Source organism: Leopardus geoffroyi, chromosome B2 (assembly GCF_018350155.1).
Source record: "Leopardus geoffroyi isolate Oge1 chromosome B2, O.geoffroyi_Oge1_pat1.0, whole genome shotgun sequence".
NCBI classification, from domain to species: domain Eukaryota; kingdom Metazoa; phylum Chordata; class Mammalia; order Carnivora; family Felidae; genus Leopardus; species Leopardus geoffroyi.
In genome coordinates this window covers 128,209,226-128,233,671 of record NC_059332.1, presented here as the reverse complement: position 1 = coordinate 128,233,671, position 24,446 = coordinate 128,209,226, and the positions used below count along the sequence as shown (strand labels likewise).

The following is a 24,446-nucleotide window of genomic DNA, read 5'->3' as shown; positions in this document are numbered from 1 at the left end:
CTCCACATCCTCATCAGCATTTGATATCCTCAGTATTTTGGATTTCGGGCCATTCTAATAGGCATGTAGTAGCATCTCGTTGTCATTGTTGTTTTGAATTTAAATGCATTTTATTTTTAGACAGCCTACATGACATGTTTCTTCTGCTTAAAAACAATTCCTCTGCTTCAGATAAATCAAGGACAAAATAAATGAAGAACTCAAGATGATAACGTTCCCTTTGTCTAAGTTCTGACATTGTGTGGATGAAAAGCAGCAGCCAATTATGGCAATGGGCAGTAACATCCAAAGTAGCAGCCAATTATGTTACCATTTTGTCACATGTGAACCGTCCTTATAGAAAGTCATATATGGGGCCACACCACCCTCATGGTAGTCCAGAAGAACAACCATGTCATCTGGATTTATGTTGTCATAAGTAGAGAATTGGTAGTTTTTGAAATTAGCAAGGATGTGCTTGATTTGTTCTACAGCCCCTGTCATAAACAATTTAACTCTTTCTTGGTCTCTGTTCTTCAAGTTTGCCTTTGATTGATTTTATATAATCTTTGATGTGCCTCTCGTAGCTTTCTGTTGTGATTCTGGTTTCTTGCAAGTGATAGTTCATGACAATATCAACATCAGCAATTAGCATGCTTCCAGTACCTTTGTCCTCAGGGCCTCCAGTGAAAGCATTTCCACTAATGAGTGAGTCATCAGTCTTACTCTCTGTCTTACTGACCTCATGGTTGATGAGGTCCCAGCAGATGATCATGACAATGGCTGCAGAGAGTCAATGGTGGTGCTAGCTTAGCATGAGCCCAGAGCTGGAAGTAAGTGGGATGCAATCAGAAGGGCATACTGGAGGAGGGGGAAATGGGTGGACAAGCTCACTGTTTATTAATTTGTAATTCCCTAATTATGTTGAGCATCTTTTCATTTACTTATTTGCCATCTGTACATGTTCTTTGGTAAGCTGTCCAGATTCTTTTACCTATTTAATATTGAGTTTTTGGTTCTTTATTGTTGAGTATTAAGTGTTTGTATTTTTGAATAACAGTCATTTACCAGCTATATGATTTGGAAATATTTCTTTTTCCACTTTGTGATTTGTCTTCTCATTTTCTTGACAGCAGTTTTGCAGTACAGAAGTATGTAATTTTGACTCACTAATTTAGTCAAGCTTATAAATTCTTTCTTTTCTGTATCTAAAAAATTGTTGCCATGTTCAAGGTCATTTAGGTTTTCTCCTATGTTATCTTCTAGGAGTTTTATTGTTTTATGTTTTACACTTAGGTTGATGGTTAATTTTGTGTAGGGTATAAGGTCTGTGTCTTGATTCCTTTTTTTTTTTTTTTGCATGTGTATGTTCAGTCGTTCCAATACCATTTGCTGAAACACAATCTTTGCTCCATAGTATTATGTATTATCCAAAATATTATCTTTGCTTCTTTGTCAGAGATTAGTTGATTATGTTTACGTGAGTCTATTCTGTGCTCTCTATTCTGTCCCATTGATTTACTTGTTTATTCTTTTGCCAATGCCACATTGTCTTGGTCATTGTAGCTTGATAGTAAGTCTTCAAGTCAGGTAGTGTAAGTTCTCTGACTTTGTTCTTTTTCAATATTATGTTGAATAATCTGGGTCTCTTGCTTTACCATACAGACTTTAGATTCATTTTGTCAATATCCACAAATTAACCTAAGATTTTGATTGACATTGCATTGTAATCAAGGATGGAAGAAGTGACATCTTAAAAATATTGAGTCTTCCTATCCATGAACAAGGATTATCTCTCCATTTATTTATTCCTTTATTCATAAGATTTCTTTTATCAAGGTTTTATGGTTTTCTTCATATAGATCTTACATATATTTTGTCAGATTTGTGCAAGTATTTTATTTTTGGGGTGCTATTGTAAATGGTATTGCATTTTTCATTTCAAATTCTACTTATTCATTGCTGGTATATAAAAAAGCAGTTGACTTTTGTATATTAACCTTATACCCTGCAACCTTGCAACTAATCATTTATTAGTCGCAGGAGATTTTTGGTTGATTTTTTTTTTTTTTTGGATTTTCTACATAAACGATCATGGCATTTTTGAATAATGACAGTTTTATTTCCTCCTTCCTAATCGGTGTACCTTTCATTTCCTTTTCTTGTCCTATCACATTGCTAGGACTTTCAGTACAATGTGTAATAAAAGTGGTGAAAGAGGATATCTTTTCCTTGTTCCTAATCTTGGTGGGAAAGCTTCCAGTTTTTCTTCTTAGTAGAATTTTCTTCATCTTTCTTCTGCCTGGGATTTGCTTTCATCAAATTTGGAAAAATATGGGGCCATTATTTGAAATCTTTCTCTCCTGTCCTTCAGGGACCTACTTACAGAAAGATTAGGCCACTAAATGTTTCCCACAGTGTGTTGATACTCTGTTCATTTTTTTTCAGTTTTTTTTTTAGGTCGGTATTTTATTTTGGGTAGCTTCTATTAGTATATTTCAAGTTCACCAATCTTTTCTTCTGCAGTGTTTGGTCTGCTGTTAATCCTGTAATATTTCCCATCAAAGACATTGTTTTTTTCCCCTGTGGAAATTTGATATATGTCTTTTTATAGTCATTTCTCTGTTAATGCTAATGTTTTCTTCTCCCTTACTCAAACACATGGTGTAAAAGTTTTGGTTACATTTTTAATATCCTTACCTACTTGTTGTAGCATCTGTATCATTATTAGCTTAGTTTTCATTGACTTCTTTCTTTCTTTTTTTGGTTGTGGTTTACAGCTTATTTGCATGAATTTTAAACAACAAGGAATGTTTACATATACTTCTGAATAGATTTTGTTCAGTTCAGGGAAATGAAATGTATAATATATATTTTATAAACATTGAATACTTCAGTTAAAATGTGTCCTTCAATTATATAGAAATCACATTTTTTCATGCAATTTTATTCTCTTGGTACAAAGAGATACGTAGACTTTGAAGGCATATAAAATAAACGTCAAAATACCGTTTTACCAAAGTTTTTAGAAAATTAAGCAAGTTATCTTACCTTTATGGGTTTTGATTGTCTCATATGTTAAATTAAGACTCAAATATGTACCTCACAGAACACTTACAAACATTAAATTAGATATGACTCTAAGGAACCTAATGTGATGTATAAAGCACTGACTTTAAGTTAAAAAATGTCCCTTTGGTAGATGTCTTTCTGATGCGTGTTGATTCCATACAAAAGAGACAATACCCCTATGCCTAAATATAAGTTGGTGATATATCCAAATAATAACTTCATAACATTTTAGTAAAATATCAGTAAGGCTATCATTATTAAATCATTCATTATACTCTCCAATCCCATGAACCTAAGATTTTGAGTTAATACATATGGACTCACTTAAAGTGCAAAAATTTAGTGATCAAGATGCCTCATTTCTACAATGTCAGGCAATTAGATATTTATTAATCCAATTTTTAGACTACACATTTTTTTCATCTGAATGCTTAGCATCATACAGACACAATTAGAGGAGAATACAGATATTCATAGAGCAATTTAGAGTATAATATATTTTCATATAAAATAGGTTAAAATGGGATAGTTGCAGGTTGAAAGTGAGAGATTTCATAATGTAGAAGATTGCTTTAGTAGTTAATTTACTTCACATAATAAGGTTGGATGTTAAAAGACAAAATTTAAATAACTTTGAAGATAAAATTCCTAGAGACATGAAATAAGTAATATGAATGGCCTTGATATATGATATATAAAAGTGACTTATAAAAATTGTGATTTATATACATATATCCAAACTTATTTTATTTAGCCAAACTTAACCCAATAAGAAATTATTTCAAGTAATGAAATCCAAGAAGAGTGTAGTAAAGAATTGTAATCGAGTTAAAAAACATACAATTCATTATAGTGCAAATGTTTAACTTGTCTAATGGAACTACGATAATTAAATGCTGTTCTTGGTCAGAAACATCTGAAAAAAAATGTGTACATTTTAGAAATGGGTTGACACATTTCATTAGCTTCTGGCTACATCATTGTAGGTAGTTTTTGACTAATTTTCTTTTTATCACATAATTTTCTTCTTTAATTACCAAGAACCTGCCTAATGTTTTTCCTAATGAAGAGTGTTATTTGGCTCACTTCAGAACTGTGCCACTTCTGAGAAGATTGCATTAAACTCAGATAGTGTGAATTTGGAAAGTCATTTTGATTTTAGGAACGCCCTATTTAAAGCAACGTTGTCAGTGATGGGGATTAAAGAGTACACTTATTAGGATGAGCACTGACTAACATATGGAATTGTTAAATCACTCTATTGTACACCTGAAACTAAAAAAAGAGTGTATTACATATATAACAAGGATGTATTTAGGGGAAGCCTTGCCCAATCATAGGCATATGTACGTTCAGCCTTAATAGATATCGTCCAGCAAGTTTCCAGAAGGAAAAAAAAAAAGCGGAATTCACTTTGGAAAATTTCCCATTTCTGCTAAAGTTGAACATATTCAATCATTGTGACCTAAGAAATCTACACGTGGATTCAAATATGCACCAGAAGACAGGCAAAGAGTATTTATGGAAACATTTCCAAATCAGCTAAAACTATAGAGAATACAAATGTCTTCATTAGAAGGGATAAATACAGTGGGTATATTTATACTGGAATACTATGCAACAATGAAAAAAATGCTACACACAAAATCATGAGTGGGTCTCACAGATGCAATGTTAACTGAAAGAAACTGGACACAAGATTAAACACTTTATGGTTCCATTTATAGGATGCTCAAAAGCAGCAAACTAATCTTAGATGATAAAAGGCAGAATAAATAGTGGTTATTTCAAGAGATAGCAGCTAGATTGTAGGTTCTGAATGGTGATTACATTAAGCTGTACATTTAAGAACTGTGTACTTTATGCATGCTATATTTCAGTAAATATGTTTAAAACTAATATGCAGCTGTTGGAAAGAGTTTCCATCTTTGGGGTGAGAAAAATGGATCAGAAAAGAAGAGAGTGTGTGTGTGTGTGGGGGGGGGGGGGGTTGCGGAATTCCGTTCATTTATTCCGTCCTTTGTCACTCATTCTCTTTCCTAAATTCAGTGTTACAGTGCCAAGGCCTTGACAGCTCAGCCCCTGAATCCTGAGGATTGCAAATTGGGGCTCCTCCCGCTTGGAGGCGGGTAAGGATGTAACTATGTAGGGGCGCAGAGTGAGCGAGAGAGGACTCAGATCCCCTCCAATTCCGCACATTACGGCAGGCACTGCAGAAACAAGAGCAAAACTGTGCAAAGAGCAAAGTGCCTGCCGCCCCCAGGGTTTCACCTGCGGATCGCTGGGCAAGGACAAGGTGACTTCTTCCCCTCCCCGCGAACTGTCCGGCAGGTACTTTTTTAATTCCGGAGGGAAAAAAATCTTTGTTCGCAAAAGGACTGGTTCCTCTGTGAAAGGGAACAAACCGTTGAAGACTGGAACGAAGACGCAATTGCTCTGCTTTTTTTTTTTTTTTAATTCGGAGCCAGCGGAAGCCAGGTGCCCCTTCCAGAAGCGAAGCCCCGAAGCGTGGGCAGACTTCTCCCCAAGGCCCGATCCTCTTCGGGACGCGGCAGCGTGACTCGCTCTCCCCAGACGGTAAACTTGTCCCCGTGAGAGGGAAACTGATTAAGGCCAAGTGGGTGTTGCACTTTTCAGGGCACCTGGGCGCATGAAAACCCAGCGGACTGTCCTGGAAAGGAGAACATGCCCCCCAAGTCTCTCTGCAACCTCTCCCAGACCGCAGGCGCGAATCAGAGCGGCTTCGTTCCCGGGGTGTCCGAGGGGGACTTGCTGGCCGCCGCCGACGGGACGAGCGCCAAGTTCGCGATCCGCTGTGCGATCCCGTCCCTCTACCTGCTCATCATCGCGGTGGGCTTGCTAGGCAACATCATGCTGGTGAAGATCTTCATGAGCAACAGCGCCATGAGGAGCGCCCCCAACATCTTCATCTCTAACCTGGCCGCCGGGGACTTGATGCTGCTGCTCACCTGCGTCCCGGTGGATGCCTCGCGCTACTTCTTTGACGAGTGGATGTTCGGGAAGGTGGGCTGCAAACTGATCCCGGTCATCCAGCTCACCTCGGTGGGGGTTTCCGTGTTCACTCTCACCGCCCTCAGCGCCGACAGGTAAGGGCGCAGGTAGTGGTGGCCTGGAAAAGCTGCGCAGAGGGGCAGGGGTGCCCCTGGTGGGGGGTGGGGGGGGAGCGGGGAAGGGAGAAAGGAAAGCCTGCAGGTGGGCAGGGAGAGAGGGAGAGAGAGTGTATCTGGGAACTGGAGTGAAAGGAGGTAAAAACGGACTGAGTTGTGAAGCTTGAAGAAATATATAAGAACAATATTCCTTTAAAAATAATTAACTTTGTGTTAGTTTGAAAGCAGTTCTAAAATTGCATAGCCTAGTCTCCCTCCTCCCCTGCACACACTCTGAAAATCTTTACTGTCTATTTCATAGAAAAGCTATAGAATAATTGTGCAACAGGGCACCTATCACGTAGGAGCTTTCCGTGTGTGCTAAAATCTTACAAGTGCACTTTCCTTGTTCAGTCAATAGGTAAGAATGTCTAACTTAATATTAGGAAAGTGTTTGATGTTGAGTTTTTTTTTTTTTTCAAATATGGGGAAACATCGTTTATACTTATTAACCAAATTCTGTTATTTATTCCAAGTCAAACAACTACAATAGTAAATGCTCTTCAGACAGTTGACTACACTTTCTTGCTTTAATGCCTCAAGTTAAGTGATCCCCCTCCCCTGCAAACAGGTAGGTACTGAATTTTAGTATCTTAAAATGGTGGTGTAAAAATACAAATTTGATATCAAACCTGCTTTTCACATATTTTAAAGGTGAGACACGTCTAGTATTTTACCTTGCAGACCAACTAAGTTCAACCATGTCGTTTTTAGGTGTTGAGGTAAGATATTGAGGCCCAGGGAAAGTGAATCCCACTGGCAGGGCAGGCTGGAGAATCCAGGACTGCTGACTGCTGGTCCATGCCTCTCCCTCAGTCTCTCTATCATCATGCTTTCCCGCATTTAAGCAGGAGAAATGTCTGCATGGGGGTGTGGACAAAATGTCCTATTAGGCAACTGTGCATGGAGCCCTGGTTTAATTCTCTTCGGGATGGGGTGTTGACTTAAGCTATTTAGTTAAACAATTGAACTTGGATGATTAAGGTGGTGGATGCACTCCTCTTCTTCAATTTACATGTTATGAGTGGAAAATGACTCCATCTAAGTGTCCCGGTATTTGCATTAATACCCTTCCATCACTCTGACATTGAAGAGTTAATCTTTGTTGAAGGAAAGACAACAATCACTGACGAGTTGAGAGCTTCTGTCTTTTTAAACCAAATATGATTGACTTTTTAGTTTGTGTCATATTCTTTCTAAAACCACATTCCTATAAAAGTGGGTGCCTTTGGGTAAATAATATGTACCTCATTTTGCTAAGATGACACTATTTCTTTTTTTTTTTTTAATTTTTTTTTTCCAACGTTTATTTATTTTTGGGACAGAGAGAGACAGAGCATGAACAGGGGAGGGGCAGAGAGAGAGGGAGACACAGAATTGGAAACAGGCTCCAGGCTCTGAGCCATCAGCCCAGAGCCTGACGCGGGGCTCGAACTCACGGACCGCGAGATCGTGACCTGGCTGAAGTCGGACGCTTAACCGACTGCGCCACCCAGGCACCCCGAGATGACACTATTTCTATTACCTTTTATACAGTTTTTTGAACCCTGTAATTAAAATATGGCTTTTTAGTTTAGCTGCCCCTCTTTATAGGACCCATTTTAATTAGAAAGTTAAAAGATTACTACTTAATAATTAGAATAAAACATATTGAATAGCTATGAATACAGTAGTTAAAGTTACTATCATTGTGCTTTGATTTCTGCTAGCAGCAAGATCCAGGGCTAGAGTTTATTTTATGCCATTTTTCTCAATCTATTGTCATGGAGACCCACAGGTAAATTGGCTGGCTCTGACCAAGGTCTGAGAACATGCTATTACTCATGTATTTACTGACCTTTTTGCTCTGTTATATATATCATGTACTTTGTAAATGCAGCGTGGATACTTTAATAATAAGGATAAAGAAAGGTGGGTTGCCTCTTCTGCTTGGTCCACATTCTACGTTGTGTGTTTTGGAAATATAAATTAAGGAACTGGAATCACTGGTGATGAAATTACCCAATACATTCCAATAGTCAATTAAAGTGGTTTGGAAACGTTCTGCTATATATTGTCTACATTTCTATTTTTCTTCCAGAACATAGTGATCAAGTGTTGGTAAGTATTTAATCTCCTCCCATTTTATCTCACCAAATGTTTGGATTTCCTGTGAATTTGGAAACAAGTAGAGGACTAATTGTACTTAGCACTGTGCTTTTCTGTGTGTGAGTTTATTACCCTCACAATACTATGAAGCAGGCATTATTATTATTACTATTTTAAAGTGAAGAAATCTAAGCCTTGAAATTAAGCAACATTTTCATGATCTCACAGTGATGGAGCCAACATTTGAGCTCAATTCAAAGTCCATACTCTTTACCATTAAGCCACAGTATTACTTTTCCAGGCCTAAGAAATTATTAATGATTTTTCCTATTTAATGGTAAATAGACTGAAAAATTCAATTTAAAGCAAAGCACCCAAGAGTACAAAAGGAATAATGATTTTGAAAGCTGATTCATTAGATTCAACAAAAGGAAAGAATATCGTAAAAATTCAAAATTAAGTAGTGGTGGTGGCAATAGGAAAACTTTTTAAGCAACAAATTCAATTGTTCATTAAACCAAATATCCTATCTTCATTAGATGGCTTCAATGTCTTTCCTTAAGAAAATAGAGTATAGAAGTAGAAATCACTGTAATGTAGAAAAAGAAAGAGGAAGATCATTCTATTTCAGAAAGCACATCCCAATGTGAAGGGGACTTCAGTGTTATAGAGCATCGATATCAGCATCACCGGAGAGCAGAGACTGAAATAAGAAATATAATATTTATGAGTCAACCTTGGGGCTTAAATCACCTTGTTCGATATGACCAAAGTGTTGGGTGGGTGACACTTTTGGTTCTTGAGATTATTATTCCTTGAATTGCCAAGCTTTTTTGAGAAGTTTCAACGGGTACATCCGTAGGAAAGGTCTTTTGTGTCCACTGTAGATGTCCCTCAGGGGCATTTCATAACCCCAGTGGAGGAGGAGAGACAGGGCCCCATCCGAGATGGTGAGTCTGGTGATTTTAGTTTATTTTCTACTTTTATCTTGATGATTTTTTTTATATTTTGAAAATGTACTTGTTTGCTTGCTCACATGAAATAGCTGATTAAAGGCATGTGCATATTCTCTGTGGTATTATGTTTTTAACAGTTTTTCATACACACACACACACACACATACACACACACACGCTGGGATACTGAGCAGGTGGGATCCCATAAACATTCTTTGTGGTTGGCTTACAGGTATCTCCATCGCTATCTATTACAGTGGCTTCATTTCCAAACTTAGGATATAATTTCTTTGATTCCTGAAGACCTTTTGGCCTCTAAAAACCCCTAATTAAAATGCAAATAACTTTTGAGAATGAGTTCTCCTCTTTCCTTTAGAGGAAAAATTTCCCAGATTCCTAGGGCTGAACTATAAAGTTAATAATTTTATGTATTTACCAATGTAAAACTAGGCATCAATTCTTCTTATTTTTTAAATACAACTGTTAATTAAAATGCATTTTTATTTTTTATTAAAAAAATTTTTTTAATGTTTATTTATTTTTGAGACAGAGAGAGACAGAGAGAGACAGAGCATGAACGGGGGAGGGTCAGAGAGAGGGAGACACAGAATCTGAAACAGGCTCCAGTCTCTGAGCTGTCAGCACAGAGCCCGACGTGGGTCTCGAACTCACGGACCACGAAATCATGACCTGAGCCGAAGTCGGCCGCTCAACCGACAGAGCCACCCAGGCGCCCCTAAAATGCATTTTTAAATTAAATATTAAAAACCTATAAAATAATAAAAATGCAATTAATATTAATTTAATGTATCAGATTATGTTGTTTTTCTGGTATTGAATAGCCAATGTTGGATTGAATGCAAACATAATTTTTTGCCAAATCTAACTAAAGTGTTAACATATTAATGATTTCAAGCTTTTAGTTGCAAGTTAGGATACTCAGATTTAATTCCATAACTAAGCTAGTTCTGTTAGGTATGACGAACCTTGAATCATTAACATTATTTGGATATTACACCAATGCAAACAGATATTCTCTTCGGTATAATTATTTGTTAAAATATTGAAACAGATGAAATGTACACCGTGGATCTAACAGTCCCAAGGCCTTCAGAAGCATTTTTATGAGTCTTAGTCCAGTGATGGGAGGGAATGCCATAATCTGTTTTCTGGGTTTTCACCAAAACTCCTGAGTGAAGCTCAGGTACTGATTAACCAGCTGGCCCCACTGGGGATGTTTTCTTCTTTGGTCTGGAGCCCTGGATAGTATGCTGAGAAGCCCTTACTTCTCGGTGCTGAGATTAGCACTTAGAGTGTGTTTCTAAACTCTTCTGGGGAGTTCAGATTGGCCATACCTACCTAAGAGAATACTCCACACTCACCCTACAGATAACCCATTTTACCAGAGCAAGGACTTTTTTTATTTTCATCTTGTTCCAAAAAGAATTTAAGGGAGCTTAAAAACAAAGATACAAACAACACACAACAGATATAAAAAAGGGAGGAAATCCAGGGAGAGGAAAAATAAAAGTTGAAGACTATAAGGTGACCTATACCGTCACAAATGTGAGTCACATGTTTGTGAACTTTCTAGCTGCCAATGCAAAAAGGATAATTTTTCATAAGAAGTGCTCAGCTGTTATTTTTATGTAGTCATAAAACAGGATAAATTGAAATCTGCACTTAATGTATCAGTTTTTAATCTGAATTTATATGGTTTTTTTTTTTTTTGTTGTTGAATAAAAGTTGCTATCTTTGACTCCAATAACTCAGGTATCTTTTATTCATTAGTCTCAAATGCTTCTAGCTTATGTCCTTTCTCCTTCTCTTTAGAAGGAATCTGAGACATTGGAGAGGCTGTATAATTCTCACAGTATTCATACTATTGCCATAACTTGTGTACTACTTTATAGTTTTTGAAGATTATTCATGCACCTTGGTCCGAAACTTTTGGGACACACTATAACTAAGGAGGGATGCCCCGGACATGTGGGTGATAATCCTGTATCTGTTAGGTTCCGATGTTCTAGTTGGAGACGATAAAATAGTGCAAAACACATGCTCATAAGGCAGTATTTTCCTCATTTGCAAAATAAGAATAACGTCTTCAACTGTAGAGCCAAGGGACTGTAGATAGGATCCTATTATTTCCCTCCCTGAGTATTGAGTGGAGAAAGGCCCAAAGAGGAGAAGAGACACTATATTGGTGAGGCAGCTGAACGGTGAGTTCTGTCTCTGGGGCTCTATCACTGTCCTCCACGTTGCAACAAGTCTTTCAGTTAGTCACGCTGATTCTATTTGGTCCACTTCTCAGTGGAAACACTCTCTACGGTGTACCTTGTCAGTCTTTTGCCTGTGGTGGGGCATTTAAATAAGGGGCCATCTGCTCCAGTTGAGCCAGGAAGTCAGTGAAGTTCAACACTTTCCCTATTGTTAGCTGTCCCACCAGTACACTTCCTGTTTGTGTGTTTAAAGAACAAAAGTAACCATTTACATTGGTCCTTTGGTTGCTGATTCCTCAGGAGGATTGACCGATCTCCAAGGTCTTTAATAGTTTTAATTGCATTCTTATTTTTTCATTCTCAACAAGCTCTTTTTTAAAAAAAATAAAATAAAATTTGAGTATAGTTGGCAAACAATGTTATATTAGTTTCAGGTGTACCACATAGTGAGTCAGCTTCTCTATACGTTATGTTATCCTTACCACGAGTGTAGCTATCATCTGTCACTGTGCAATGCTATTACAATACCGTTGACTATATTCCCTATGCTGTTCTTTTTATTCCCGTGACATTCATTGCATAACTGGAAGCCTCTATCTCCCACTCTCCTTATCCATTTTGCTCATCTCCCACCCCTCTTCCCTCTGGCACCCATCAGCTCATTCTTTGTATTTGTAGATCTGATTCTGTTTTTCTTGTTATTCATTTGTTTTGTTTTTTAGAATCCACACATGCATGAAATAATATGGTATTTGTCTTTCTCATATGTCTTATTTCATTTAGTATAATACCTTTTATGTCCATCCATGTTGTCACAAATAGCATGATCTCATTCTTTATGGCTGTGTAATATTCCATTCAATAAGTTCTTACTTAAAGTTTTTTAGTTAGTCCTTACTTTTACTTAGTGCATTTCTAGAAAAGTTGATGCTGATATGGGTTGTAGATGTTTCTCTTTTAGAAGGTGTTGATCAAATATTCAGTACGAGATAGTTATATGCTATCTTTGTGTATTTACTTTCCATTATTACTTTTACTTGTGAAATAGTATGTAGGTTTTAGATAATATTTATGTAATCAGTAGATTATTGTAAGCTCTATGGAGAACCCACCCACATACCCAATATACTGACAACTTTGGTATTTGGAAGTTTATTTGTTTATTTTTCTATACAAAAAGATACACGTCTTCATTACATTTCCCTTTTTAATTGTTTGTTGTTTTTATTCCTGTATTCTTATTAGTTTCTGTATGACAAAAGTTATTTTCAGTTTCAGTCCAAGCTCCAAAGTGATGACCGAGCTTAATATTGCTAGGTTCAAGCTTAATGAACTGTCTTTTAACTTATTGCTTTAATTATTGATACAAAATATTCAATGCTATTAGGCTTATAGCCCATCTTTGTGAAAGCCACTGATTTATTGATGTGCTGGGCAGTATTTTCTATTTCCAGTTATTCATGGATCTTCAAGGGGAACAAGAATAAACATTAAACATTTATTTATCCCAAGTCCTTATCTTCATTAATATGTGTGCAATTAAGTTTTGATTTTTTTCTTCTGCAGATTTTCATTAAGAATATTTTTTTCAAGGGATTCCTGGGTGGCTCAGTCGGTTGAGCGTCCCACTCTTGATTTTGGCTCAGGTCATCTCACAGTCATGAGATGAAGCCCCACATCTCCATCAGATGGACCTGAGCTTAAGATTCTCTCTTCCCTTTCTGCTCCTCTCCCTGCCCCTCCAACTTACTTGAGTGTGTGAATGTGCTTGCTCACTCTTTTTCTCTCTAAAATAAACAAACAAGAATATTTTTTCAACTTTCAATGTCGAGCTTCTTTACTTTTATCATTTGTGGAAATTTGAGAAGAATATTTTGAAAATGAAATTTTAATAATTGTGATTTAATTTAAGTTAATTTTTGGAAAAGAATCACATTTTAAGAGAAAATGGGTAGAAGAGGTAAAGAATTTAATTCTTCAGTTGCATTCTCTGTGATGTGCCATAGCTGAAAAAATATAGAATCTGAAGTCACAAGATAGTCTTGTGTGAATTCTGAGTCATCTGCCTACTGGCTCTGTGGTTATTTCAACATCACTTAATCCCATTGTCTCAATGAGCTTTTCTGTAAAATGGGTACACCAGTCAATTTTACTACACAGGATTATTTTATCAAATGACATAATTAACATGAACATAGTTAACATAATTAACATAAACAGTAGATTGCTGTGTAACTACTTCTGCTATGTCATCTATGTGTCAGGATGACAAGTGACCCATTAATTCAAAACAATATTTATTCACATATGCAGTTAATTATTAGATAATAGGCAGTAAAGTGGGTTGCAAAATGAGCCTATTGTAAAATTAATGAAGGTGATCTCTCTACCTTCTATAGCCCTTCCCCAATTCCTTTAATCATAGACTGGCTAGTTCCAACCTGTTGCCTTCATCAACATGACTTGTCATTGTCATTCCCCTTCTCATGAGACTTTCATGTGTCATTTAAGTCACACACTTTAATGGGTTAAGAACAAAGTGATTTGGCCAGAGGGTAAATCCATTTGTGTCAAATGGAATTACTGAGCCCTCTGTAATTGAATCCAGTATTTTTCATTTTTTTCCAAGGTGACATCCCACTTACTACATTATTTTTAAAAGATTATCATTTTAGACATTCTGTTCTATGATCATGAATAGATATTTTAAATAATAAATTTAGTAATTTTATTCAGAATAAATTTTACTGCTGTGAGCTATAAATACTTTTTAAAACATGATGTGATGTATTATAAAGGGCAGGCATCTAGTTCTTAACACTGAACTTTTGCTGGATTCCAGAAACTCTCTACTGCTGAACATAGGTCCTTTGCACCAGACAAGCTCACAGGGGTCTTGCAGAAAGATGCTTAGTGCCACAGTCAATCTACTTGAAAAGTGGTTTCTGAACCTGGTTTATATTCAGAACCATTTGAAAATCTTAGTAAAATGTAGAGCCTCACATTCTATATCTTAGAGAATGTGTAAGTCTGGAGAGAAACCTAAGACTCTATCTTTCTTCAGCTCTCTAGGTGGTTCTGAATATTGATCCAGCTTGGGCATCACTAGACTTTGTCTCCATCCCTGACATCATTTTCATCTCAACCTAATACCCGATGACCATCCCACTCTACCAAAACTGTCTTAATAAGCAATCTCCTTGCTGCTAGGACCACATTTCCCTATTAGTTCAACAAAAGTTTACTGAGAAATGACTATGGGTCAGGCATTGTTATGCACTTTAGATACAACAATGAGTAAGACATAGGCTCCAGTTTCAAAGGAGGTTTTTTTGTTTTTGTTTTTGTTTTTTTTTAAGGAGGATTTGACACAGAGGTCTACACTTCTTTTTGAAATTTCCTCTTTCTCTTGCTTCTGTGATATCTTTCTCTCCTTGGTCAGATTGTTCACATTTAAACTCTTTGTTGGCCTCTTATAAATGAAGGAATGACAAGCAAAAAAAAAAAAAAAAACAGATTATGGATAGTCTAACTAGTATGTGTGCAGAAATGTGTAGAAGGAGATTTTGAGAAATTGAGATGACTTTATATGAGCTAAAATTGATCTAATTTTCATCATATGTATTTTAATACAATGACATTTCATTATCCCTTACATTAAATTTAGACTATATACAGATATGGTAAGTACAAGATTCAAAACAGAAATTAATGAAGAAGCATATGTATTTATTGATATTTAATACATGAATGGTGATTATGTTTTCTTTAATCCCTTTTGATTCATTATTTTTTAAGTTTTCAATTAGGGATACCTTTCTGAGACTGTCTAAAAGAAAACAAACATAACTTTTCACACATTTGTATTATGCTACTAAATTTAATGAGATAGCTTTCGTACTGAGGGACTGTTTCATTCCTATATTTTTTAAATGTTTATTTATTTTGAGGGGGGGAGGGGCAGAGAGAGAGAAAGAGAGAGAGAATCCCAAGCAGGCTCCGCACTGTCAGTGCAGAATCCAATGTGGGACTCAGATCCACAAAATGTGAGACCATGACCTGAGCCAAAACCAAGAGTCAGACGCTTAACCCACTGAGCCACCCAGACACCCCTCATGCCTATATTTTCATAAATTTTTAAATAAAGGATGATTAAACATGTCCATATTTGCTCTGTATTGTTTTACCTTTTATCCTTTCAAAGATGCACATGAAACACTGGTGTAAACCTTCTTCTCTGACAATTATAAACCATGGTTAAGGACTAATATTGATGCCTCACTAATCTGTTGCTTTAAACTATAATTTCCAGCTTTATAGAATTGTCAATACTCCCCTTTCTAGCAAATGTATATCATTTACAAGAAGATCCAAAGTTTATTTCCCTTTCCTGCAGGACATGGCTAAGAACTGTCCCTGTCGAAAAGGCCTTCTCTACCCCTTCCTTACACTCCAACTAGGTTTCTTACTTCCCCTAAACCAAGAATCCAAGAGCTGTTGCTACAGCTCTGTTATTACAATGTTAGCGGCATGCTATTGGCAATGTTATTACCATGAAGGAGTTATAACTTCCATTCCTCTTTGCAGTTTCCCCAACATGCTTTCTGTTTATGTGCTTAGAGATAAGGTGGGAATGGGAATAGGGGAGTGACGTTTTCCTCCTTTTTAAGTCCACAAAAGAAAGTTCGGAATATTCTTTGAGTTTTCTGACAACATAACAAGGAAGGCTAGTTAATTGATTAATTTTTGGTAACCATCACCCCCCAAAACTTCCCTGCTCTTTCTCCATCTCCTCTGCGTACAAAAGAATTTGCGATCGGCTTTTTAGGCACTTTGATCTTCAATAGGAACTGGGAGGTAGTAGATACCTAACTTTTGAGGAGAAATTCCAGCATAAAGAAGCCAAGCAAACACACCACCAAATAAATATCTTTAAGTGTACTGATTCATTTTTGGTTTGCTTAAAAATCTGATTTAATTATATTTCTGTGAATTCCAATAACATCATTGTAATTAATGCCAAAAAAAAAAAAAAAAGGCAAAGAGAGATATCTGAACATGAAAAAAGAAAAAAATGAATCCACAAGTGAAAATAATGTATATTGGTACTAAAATATAGTTACTTGAATCCATAAAGGGAACAGTTTCTTCTAATTATCTATTCACTTGCAAAACAAGAACTTCTAGAAATTAAATATATGATAGCAGAGGGACCACTGACTGGGTGGCTCAGTCAGTTGATCATCTGACTCTTAGTTTCAGCTCAGGTCATGATCCAGGGTTGTCGAGCCCACCATTGGACTCCACACGAAATGTGGAGCCTGCTTGGGATATTCTCTCTCTCAAAATAAAACTGAAAAACACATTTAAAAATCTAATGGTGGAAATAAAAAAAATTATAAGAAAGAATGGACACTAAGGCTAATAAATCATCTTAGAAAGTAAAACCAATAAGAAGGTGGAGATGAGCTTGATAAAGTGAAGGAGGAATTAGATTCAAGTACTGAGACTCCAATTATAAAGCACAGTGGTAAAAAAACAGTTAGAAAGAAGTAAATTCAGGTACAGGGAAAATTATGCCAAAAAAAGATCAAGTAGCAACTGTAGGTAAATCGAAGACACGTTTAGGAAAGAAAACAATATATTACTTAATTCTACAGTAAGAGATATTTGGTTGGTCATAATAACAATCTAGTGGCTATTTTATAAACATTTAATATAATTTACTGAATTAGGAAGTTGGTAATGGGAGAGATAGAAGTACATAAGAGAGAAAATCTTCAACTTCCGTAATAGGATGTCAAGAGCAAATGTCTACAATATTTAATTCAGGAGATAGTGGCAGAAGGACATTTCTTAGACATATGGAGGTAATGATATGAAATTTGGTTCCACTCAGGAGCAGGACCTGAAATGAAATCAGGTCCTGCTTTTCTTATTCTTTACAGGCTCTTAGTGTTGTCTGATTAAAAACAAAACAAAACAAAAAACCCCACCTCTTTGAATGTATTAAGCTAATAAACATTAAAAAGAAACAGAAAAAAACAGCTAATTCTAGTTACCGATTGTAATTCGACTTTTACTTTCTTCTGAACATGTAATTAAGCAGAAGTGGGGGGGGTGGGAAACACATGCCTACTTTTTTCTGCTACGTGCAAAGTCTAGGTGAAACAAATGCAGTATGTTCGCTACTTTAATTTGGTGTTGAGGCCCTTTGCTGTTGCTCTACTTTAAGTTTTATATGTGTCCTGGTATACAGGAGTAGACTCTCTCGATCAAAATGCAAACTGTCTTTCTCTGATTGAGGGTCTGGGAATGATGCTTGACACAAATCAGGAAGAAGAAAGAGAGGGTCCCCTCAGAGAGGTATTGAGGCCAGGAGCTGTTTCTCTCTTCCGGGCAATGGGAAACATCTTTACAGAACCTCGGACCTTATCTGCTTGTTCTGTTGCTTGAAGTATTCTGAATTTTTAGAACAGCATTCTAAATCAACTGTAAATAAGGAGAAGGTATAGAGTCATGGCATGGTTAGTATCTGCTAGTTGGCAGGCACAGTAATAGGTAGTCTCTCCATTTTTTTTTATCACAAAACTTTGAGAAAAATGTTTTTATCCCCACCTTACAGATGAAGAAAAAGACCTTAAGTGATTTTTCCAAAGGATATTAGAGTTAAGAAAATGGCTCAGGTTTGTTTGACTAAAATAATTTTTTACTGTATCATGTTAACCTCCTAGGTGTCCTATAACCTGAAATACTTTCAGAAAAATATAAATAACTTGATGTTCACATATAATTTTGGTTTGTTTGCATTATGATCACCCTAAAGTGTGTGATTGAGTTAGCTGTTTATATTCTTTAAGCCCTTGTGTCCTGGAGTGTGGTTCCTTTACCATTATGATGGTGTTATATAGGAAGAGAGAGGCTTTCATGAGGTGTCAACAAATTTCAGCTACAAAGACAGGATGTTATTTCATCTTCAGTTCTTTCAGTTCTTATGATCGAATTATGGAGAAAATCCCAGTCTTTAAGGCTTACTAATGCCCTTAGGGAAAAAAAGACTAAGTCACAGAAGGTGAAGAGCAGCAAAATAGAAGTTGGTAACATTATTTTGTAGACATTTTATATTTTAGGGTTTCTGTCTATTATTGCAATTATAGCAGTGATAGTTTTTTGAAAATGCAGTGATTTAAATGAAAAAAAAACGAAAATATTCAATAACTGATGATACTTGTACTATGTGTGATTTAGAAAAATACTTGCAAAAGAGGTAAGCAAATTAATGGAATTTGGGGAATGACAATTTAAAATCTTTTCCTTTCTCCGTCTTCTGTGTTAATAAGCTATGGAATGTCTTGTAGACAGACATCAGAGATTTTAAGTATTCCATATACTGCAAAACAGCTAGGGAATAACAGAGTTTTAGCACCTCTCTCTCAGCCAGTAGGATCTCTCTGTCCCTTCCTTCCTTCCTTCCTTCCTTCCTTCCTTCCTTCCTTCCCTTCCTTCCTCTTTCTCCTTTACATTTTTCTTTCTAAGAGAGTAATGTGAGTCATGTTGTCTTCCCAGGTACAGAGCCATCGTCAACCCCATGGACATCCAGACGTCCCGGGCGTTGCTGTGGACCTGCGTCAAGGTGGTGGGGATCTGGGCGGTCTCCGTGCTGCTGGCGCTTCCGGAAGCCGTGTTTTCGGAAGTGACGCGAATTGAGGGCGTTGAAAATGGCAGCTTCACGGCGTGTGTACCCTACCCTCAGACGGATGAATTACACCCAAAGATTCATTCAGTGCTCATCTTCTTGGTCTATTTCCTCATACCACTTGCTATTATTAGCGTTTATTATTATCATATTGCAAAGACCTTAATTAAAAGTGCACATAATCTTCCTGGAGAATACAATGAACATACCAAAAAACAGGTAAGCTTGTTAGGTGTGTGGGTGGGGGTGTGTGGGTCAGATGCAATAACTGCTGTCTGCTGTTCTATGGCATGGGTTCTCAATACCATGAATGGTTAGAACAGAATCACAGGGCACTGGCACAAGCATTAGCCTGAACTAGAAGAGATGTTGGGGTGGGAGGAGGAGGGGAGGGCATCTCCAGTATGTGGCTATGTCAGAGCTTTGTAAAAGCCCACTGAGGTCCAGCGTATCTGCCATGTGGGCCTACAACTATTAAAATTTAATGTCTTTGAAGGCTTTTCCTTACCAGCAAATGTTCATGCAAAAAACAACATAATAAACCAGAAAATTAACTATAAATTTATTTAATTATTGTCTATTCTCCCATTAGCCCATTAAGGATGACAGAAAGTCTGGGACAAGGATTCATCAGGAAAGGACCTAGGATCTGGGGATGAGGTTTGGTAGGATGCCAGAATGGGGCTCTGGGAACAGAAGGTAGAGAACAAAGGTGAGAGTGATCAAGAGGTGGTTGATGCTGAAGTTGCACTTTCTCTAACTCAACATTATAGCTTTTCCTATAAAAATTATCTATTAATTTAAAAATTACAGTATGCACCTTATGTAGTCTTTCTTCCTTAGAAAATACTCAGAGATACTAACTTAAGGTAAAACCAGTTGTGTTAATCCACAAAGAGATGGAAATATTGTTCTAGTGGGACAGTTTCAAGTTGTGCATTTGTGTATTTTTAGCGAAGAACCTCTTCCAAAAGGTTCTGTAGGTACAGGGATATGATGGGTGTCCTTCACCAAGTTAAAGGCAAGTTGAATGGCGGATCATTAAAATTTGCTGGGCTGTAGTTGGAGGCACAGTCTGGGGCTTTGCACACTTCAGCAACAGCAGAATCTGGAAGGGTTTCTTGCATGGAAGGTAACCTCTATTTATTGATGACCATCAGAATCAGAGATCCACATCTTTTTTGAAAGCTAAAAAATCAACCAATCATTAAAATAGTTGTTAGATAAATTAATACATTCATTATCTAAATATCTAGCATCGTGGGGCACCTGGGAGGTTCAGTCACTTAAGTGTCCGAATTCAGCTCAGGTCCTGATCTCACAGTTTGTGAGTGTGAGCCCTGCATAGGGCTCCCTGCAGTCAAGGCAGAGCCTACTTTCGATCCTCTCTCCCCCTCTCTCTCTGCCCCTGCCCCGCTGGTTCTCTCTCTCTCAAAATAAATAGACTTTAAAATAAATTAATAAATAGATACGTAGATAGGTGAGTAAAAATAAATATCTAGCCTCATGGTAGCCAAAAAATCCAGTTCATAGACTCACTGCACTTTTTCCTTTGCCCTGTAATCCAAATTGTATCTCAATTTGGGTATTTGAGTTTTTGCTTTGTTTTCTAAAATTGAGTTCCTCCCACCTTCCAACCTCCACTTTTATTTTATTTTTTTAAATGGCTTTAGTTCTGCCTTGTGTTTTGTGAGTTTTCTATTGGGACTTATAAACCCTGGCTGGGTAACGGGGCTTGATATCTGCTGAGAAGTAATCTCAGTGCTGATGGCCTGCCTGTGTGTCTCCAGACACAGACTGGCATGAAATTCTTCCACCCAACCTCCACCTGTTAGTGTAGACACTGCTTTGTAATATAAATTTCACATTTATCTTACAGTCAAGTTGCTTAACTCATGCCGCTGGGATACATCTGGACCACAGCATTTGTCGTTCCTCCTCTTTACTGCACCTTTATTTGTTGCCCCCGTCGCCACTCACTACTACCCCCCAATACCAGTTATGTTTGGATTGTAAACCTTTCCAGTTTTGGTATGTTCTACTCGACTACCAGTAGTTTTAGCCCAGAATATATCATTTTGCCTCCTATCAATATCTTTTGATAAACTAAGTTTTCATACTCATGTTGCCGTATTTAAATATTTAAACAAGTGAGACAAATACGAGCTAAACCTTGAACTCTACATATTGGAAAACAATTTTTAGATTACAAGAGATATATGTCCAATATTTGAATTTTGTCTCTTTATCACATTCCTGAAGAGTTTCCTATAAAACAGTAAACACAGTATGTAAAGTTTACGAAAAGAAAGAAAATGTACTTTTATTTTTAAAGGTAATCTAACAGTTAATACTTATAGGATTGACAGTTATGTCAGATGGTTTTGATTTATGTGAGTCAGAAGTTGAAATCTCAAGTTTTGTTTGTGTGTCTGTGTGGGTGTTTGTGTGTGTGTTTAATAAGGATTTAAAAAGTCATGCTTTATTTCAATTACCCTGATTTAAACAAAATCTAATACCGAATATATTTTGTGGTTCATTAATTCAGTGGATTTAATACAAACAGAAATGATTAATGTTTAAAGTGAACACAATAAGACTTTAGCAACAGGAAAGTAGTTAAAAGAAAGAGTTTTTATAGGTCACAGTTTAGCTTGAAGACATAGCCATTTATTAGTAATTTATCATCTGGTCTTACATAAGCTGTCAAATAATTTTATTTTATTTACTTATTTAGTTAGTTTCAAGTTTTTATTTAAATTCTAGTCAGCATATAGTATAGTATTGGTTTCAGGAGTAGAAGTTAGTGATCCATCACTTACATATGGCACCCAGTGCTCATCACAAGTGCCCTCCTTAATACCCATCACTCATTTAGCCCATCCCTTGCCCACCTCCCTCCATTAACCCTCAGTTTGTTTTCTGTCATCAAGAGTCTCTTATGGTTTGCCTCCTTCTCTTTTTCCCTTTCCTGTATGTTCTTCTGTTTTGTTTATTAAATTCCATATACGCTTAAAATCATATTGCTAAATATATTTAATGAAAGAGCATAGTGACCAAAATAAGCTTTGTCAAACTGTTAAAATCATCACTTTGTTGAGGAAAATAGTTTTTGTATTTTGGGATGCATTTGCATGCTATGGTAAGTTTCACTTCTTTTGCACAATGTTTCTCATGTTGATGGTTCCCTTTTCATTTTATTTTTTTAACATTTATTTATTTATTTATTTTGAGACAGAGAGAGACAGAGCATGAACAGGGGAGGGTCAGAGAGAGAGAGGGAGACACAGAATCTGAAACAGGCTCCAGGCTCTGAGCTGTCGGCACAGAGCCCCACGCAAGGCTCGAACTCACGGACTGTGAGATCATGACCTGAGCCAAAGTCAGATGCTCAAGCGACTGAGCCACCCAGGCGCCCCTCCCTTTTCATTTTAACCAAAGGGACTGTTTGCTTGTATTTGCAGATGGAAACACGGAAACGCCTGGCTAAAATTGTGCTGGTCTTTGTGGGTTGCTTTGTCTTCTGCTGGTTTCCAAATCACATTCTCTACATGTATAGGTCTTTCAACTATAATGAGATTGACTCATCTCTAGGCCACATGATTGTCACCTTAGTTGCCCGAGTTCTGAGCTTTTGCAATTCTTGTGTCAATCCATTTGCTCTCTATCTACTCAGCGAAAGCTTCAGGAGGCATTTCAATAGCCAGCTGTGTTGTGGGAGGAAGTCCTATCAAGAGAGACCAACGAGCTACCTTCTCAGCTCTTCTGCAGTGCGTATGACATCTCTGAAAAGCAATGCTAAGAACGTGGTGACCAATTCTATTTTACTAAATGGGAACAGCATGAAGCAGGAAATGACACTGTGATTTCAGCCATTCAACTCACTACCTGGAAAGAACTTACCTTGCTATCTCTATGGAGCAGGGCAGAAAAATAATTTTCTCATTCTTACTATTGCTCAGCTGGTTCATCAAGCGATTTCATGATTGACTCAGAAAAGGCAAGACAAACACAGCTAGCATTCTTCTCTGAACAGGATTTTGCCTTGAAAAATATATATCTCACACTAAAAGTCATTCAAATGAAATTCTATTTGTGTATAAATCAATATTGCTTCAGGATTTAAGCTGTTGTTAGAGCCAACTCTAATGTATTTATCTTAAGTTTGTTTTATCTTGAAATGTATTCCTATATTGACTTGATTCAGTGATGGTAATATTCAAATTCCTATTATTTGGAAAAGGAATCATATTTCCCTGGTGAATTTTATTCATAACCACTGCATGTATATATCTCTTTTATTTAAATAAAATAGAAAATTCAAAACATAGAGCTTAATTACAAGTCAATAACATTTATTGTGATTCTTTGTGTGATTAATCATAATTTGTAGAGATAGCTTATGTCTGTAACTTTTACGTATGTGATTAAAAGGTATGATGCCATTTGATTATGAATAATAAAATAGATATCATATGAATATGATTTTACATTATGGATGTAAAACAGGTATCATATGTCCCAAAATGATGATTCAGAAAATTGCATGGCCATTTGTGTATACATTTCTAAGTCCTTTAACATTTCGATGTTTCTGTATAGATATGAGAAGATTAGTGTAATTCTGGTGAGGTCAGTCACTTACTTGTCTTCTCTTACAATAGCCACCTAACAAGTGTGTGAAATCTCATTTAAGCAAGTTTATTTGGCATAGTACCACAGTTTCCTCTGACTTACCATCTTAGAGTTTTCTCTAAAATGCAAGCATGGTCTTGATTAAATTCTAAAAGCTACCCTTTCTCAGATTTGTATCAGTAAATCTAACATCTGAATTAATGTATATACTTTATAATTATTAGTTATTATAAAGTATATTAATAGTATATATACTAATATAAATTATTAATATACTTTTTCTCTTTACAAATTAGGTGAGCTCTTTCTTTCTTTTTTTTTTTTCCAAAGGTACTTACAGGTTTATTTTTTTAATATTTTGTATTTTCTTATTATATTACATAGCTGAGCTCTTTCTTAAACACCCTTAAGCTGTACTATTTAGGATGTGAAATAATTGTATGCAGTAATGGGAAAAATAAACACAAGCAAATTACCTATGATAATAATAATAATGGTAATGAACATGAATCAAGTGTTTTCCTTATTCTAGGCATAATCCTAAAGCTTTACCTATTTTATATATCTAATTTAGTACTCAGTATAAACCCTGAGAAATATCAAATTTGGTAGGGTATGAAAAGTTACACAA

General features: G+C 36.4%; 1 protein-coding gene and 1 pseudogene across 1 annotated transcript; one reads left to right on the top strand and one right to left on the bottom strand.

The window, feature by feature from the left end:
• Positions 1-306: 306 nt before the first annotated feature.
• On the bottom strand, positions 307-754 carry LOC123609961 (annotated as a pseudogene).
• Positions 755-5,120: 4,366 nt separating this feature from the next.
• NMBR (neuromedin B receptor) lies at positions 5,121-23,973 on the top strand. Its single transcript, XM_045499835.1, has 3 exons — positions 5,121-6,158; positions 19,051-19,399; positions 22,645-23,973. Exons 1-3 carry the CDS (start codon positions 5,737-5,739, stop codon positions 23,044-23,046), a joined length of 1,173 nt encoding a protein of 390 aa, XP_045355791.1. The 5' UTR covers positions 5,121-5,736; the 3' UTR covers positions 23,047-23,973.
• The last annotated feature ends 473 nt before the right edge of the window (positions 23,974-24,446 follow it).

Coding starts and splice junctions, on each gene's coding strand:
- NMBR (XM_045499835.1), top strand. CDS start 5,737: ATGCCCCCCAAGTCTCTCTGCAACCTCTCCCAGACCGCAGGCGCGAAT. Junction 6,159..19,050: donor ACCGCCCTCAGCGCCGACAG/GTAAGGGCGCAG, acceptor TTGTCTTCCCAG/GTACAGAGCCATCGTCAACC. Junction 19,400..22,644: donor ATGAACATACCAAAAAACAG/GTAAGCTTGTTA, acceptor TTGTATTTGCAG/ATGGAAACACGGAAACGCCT.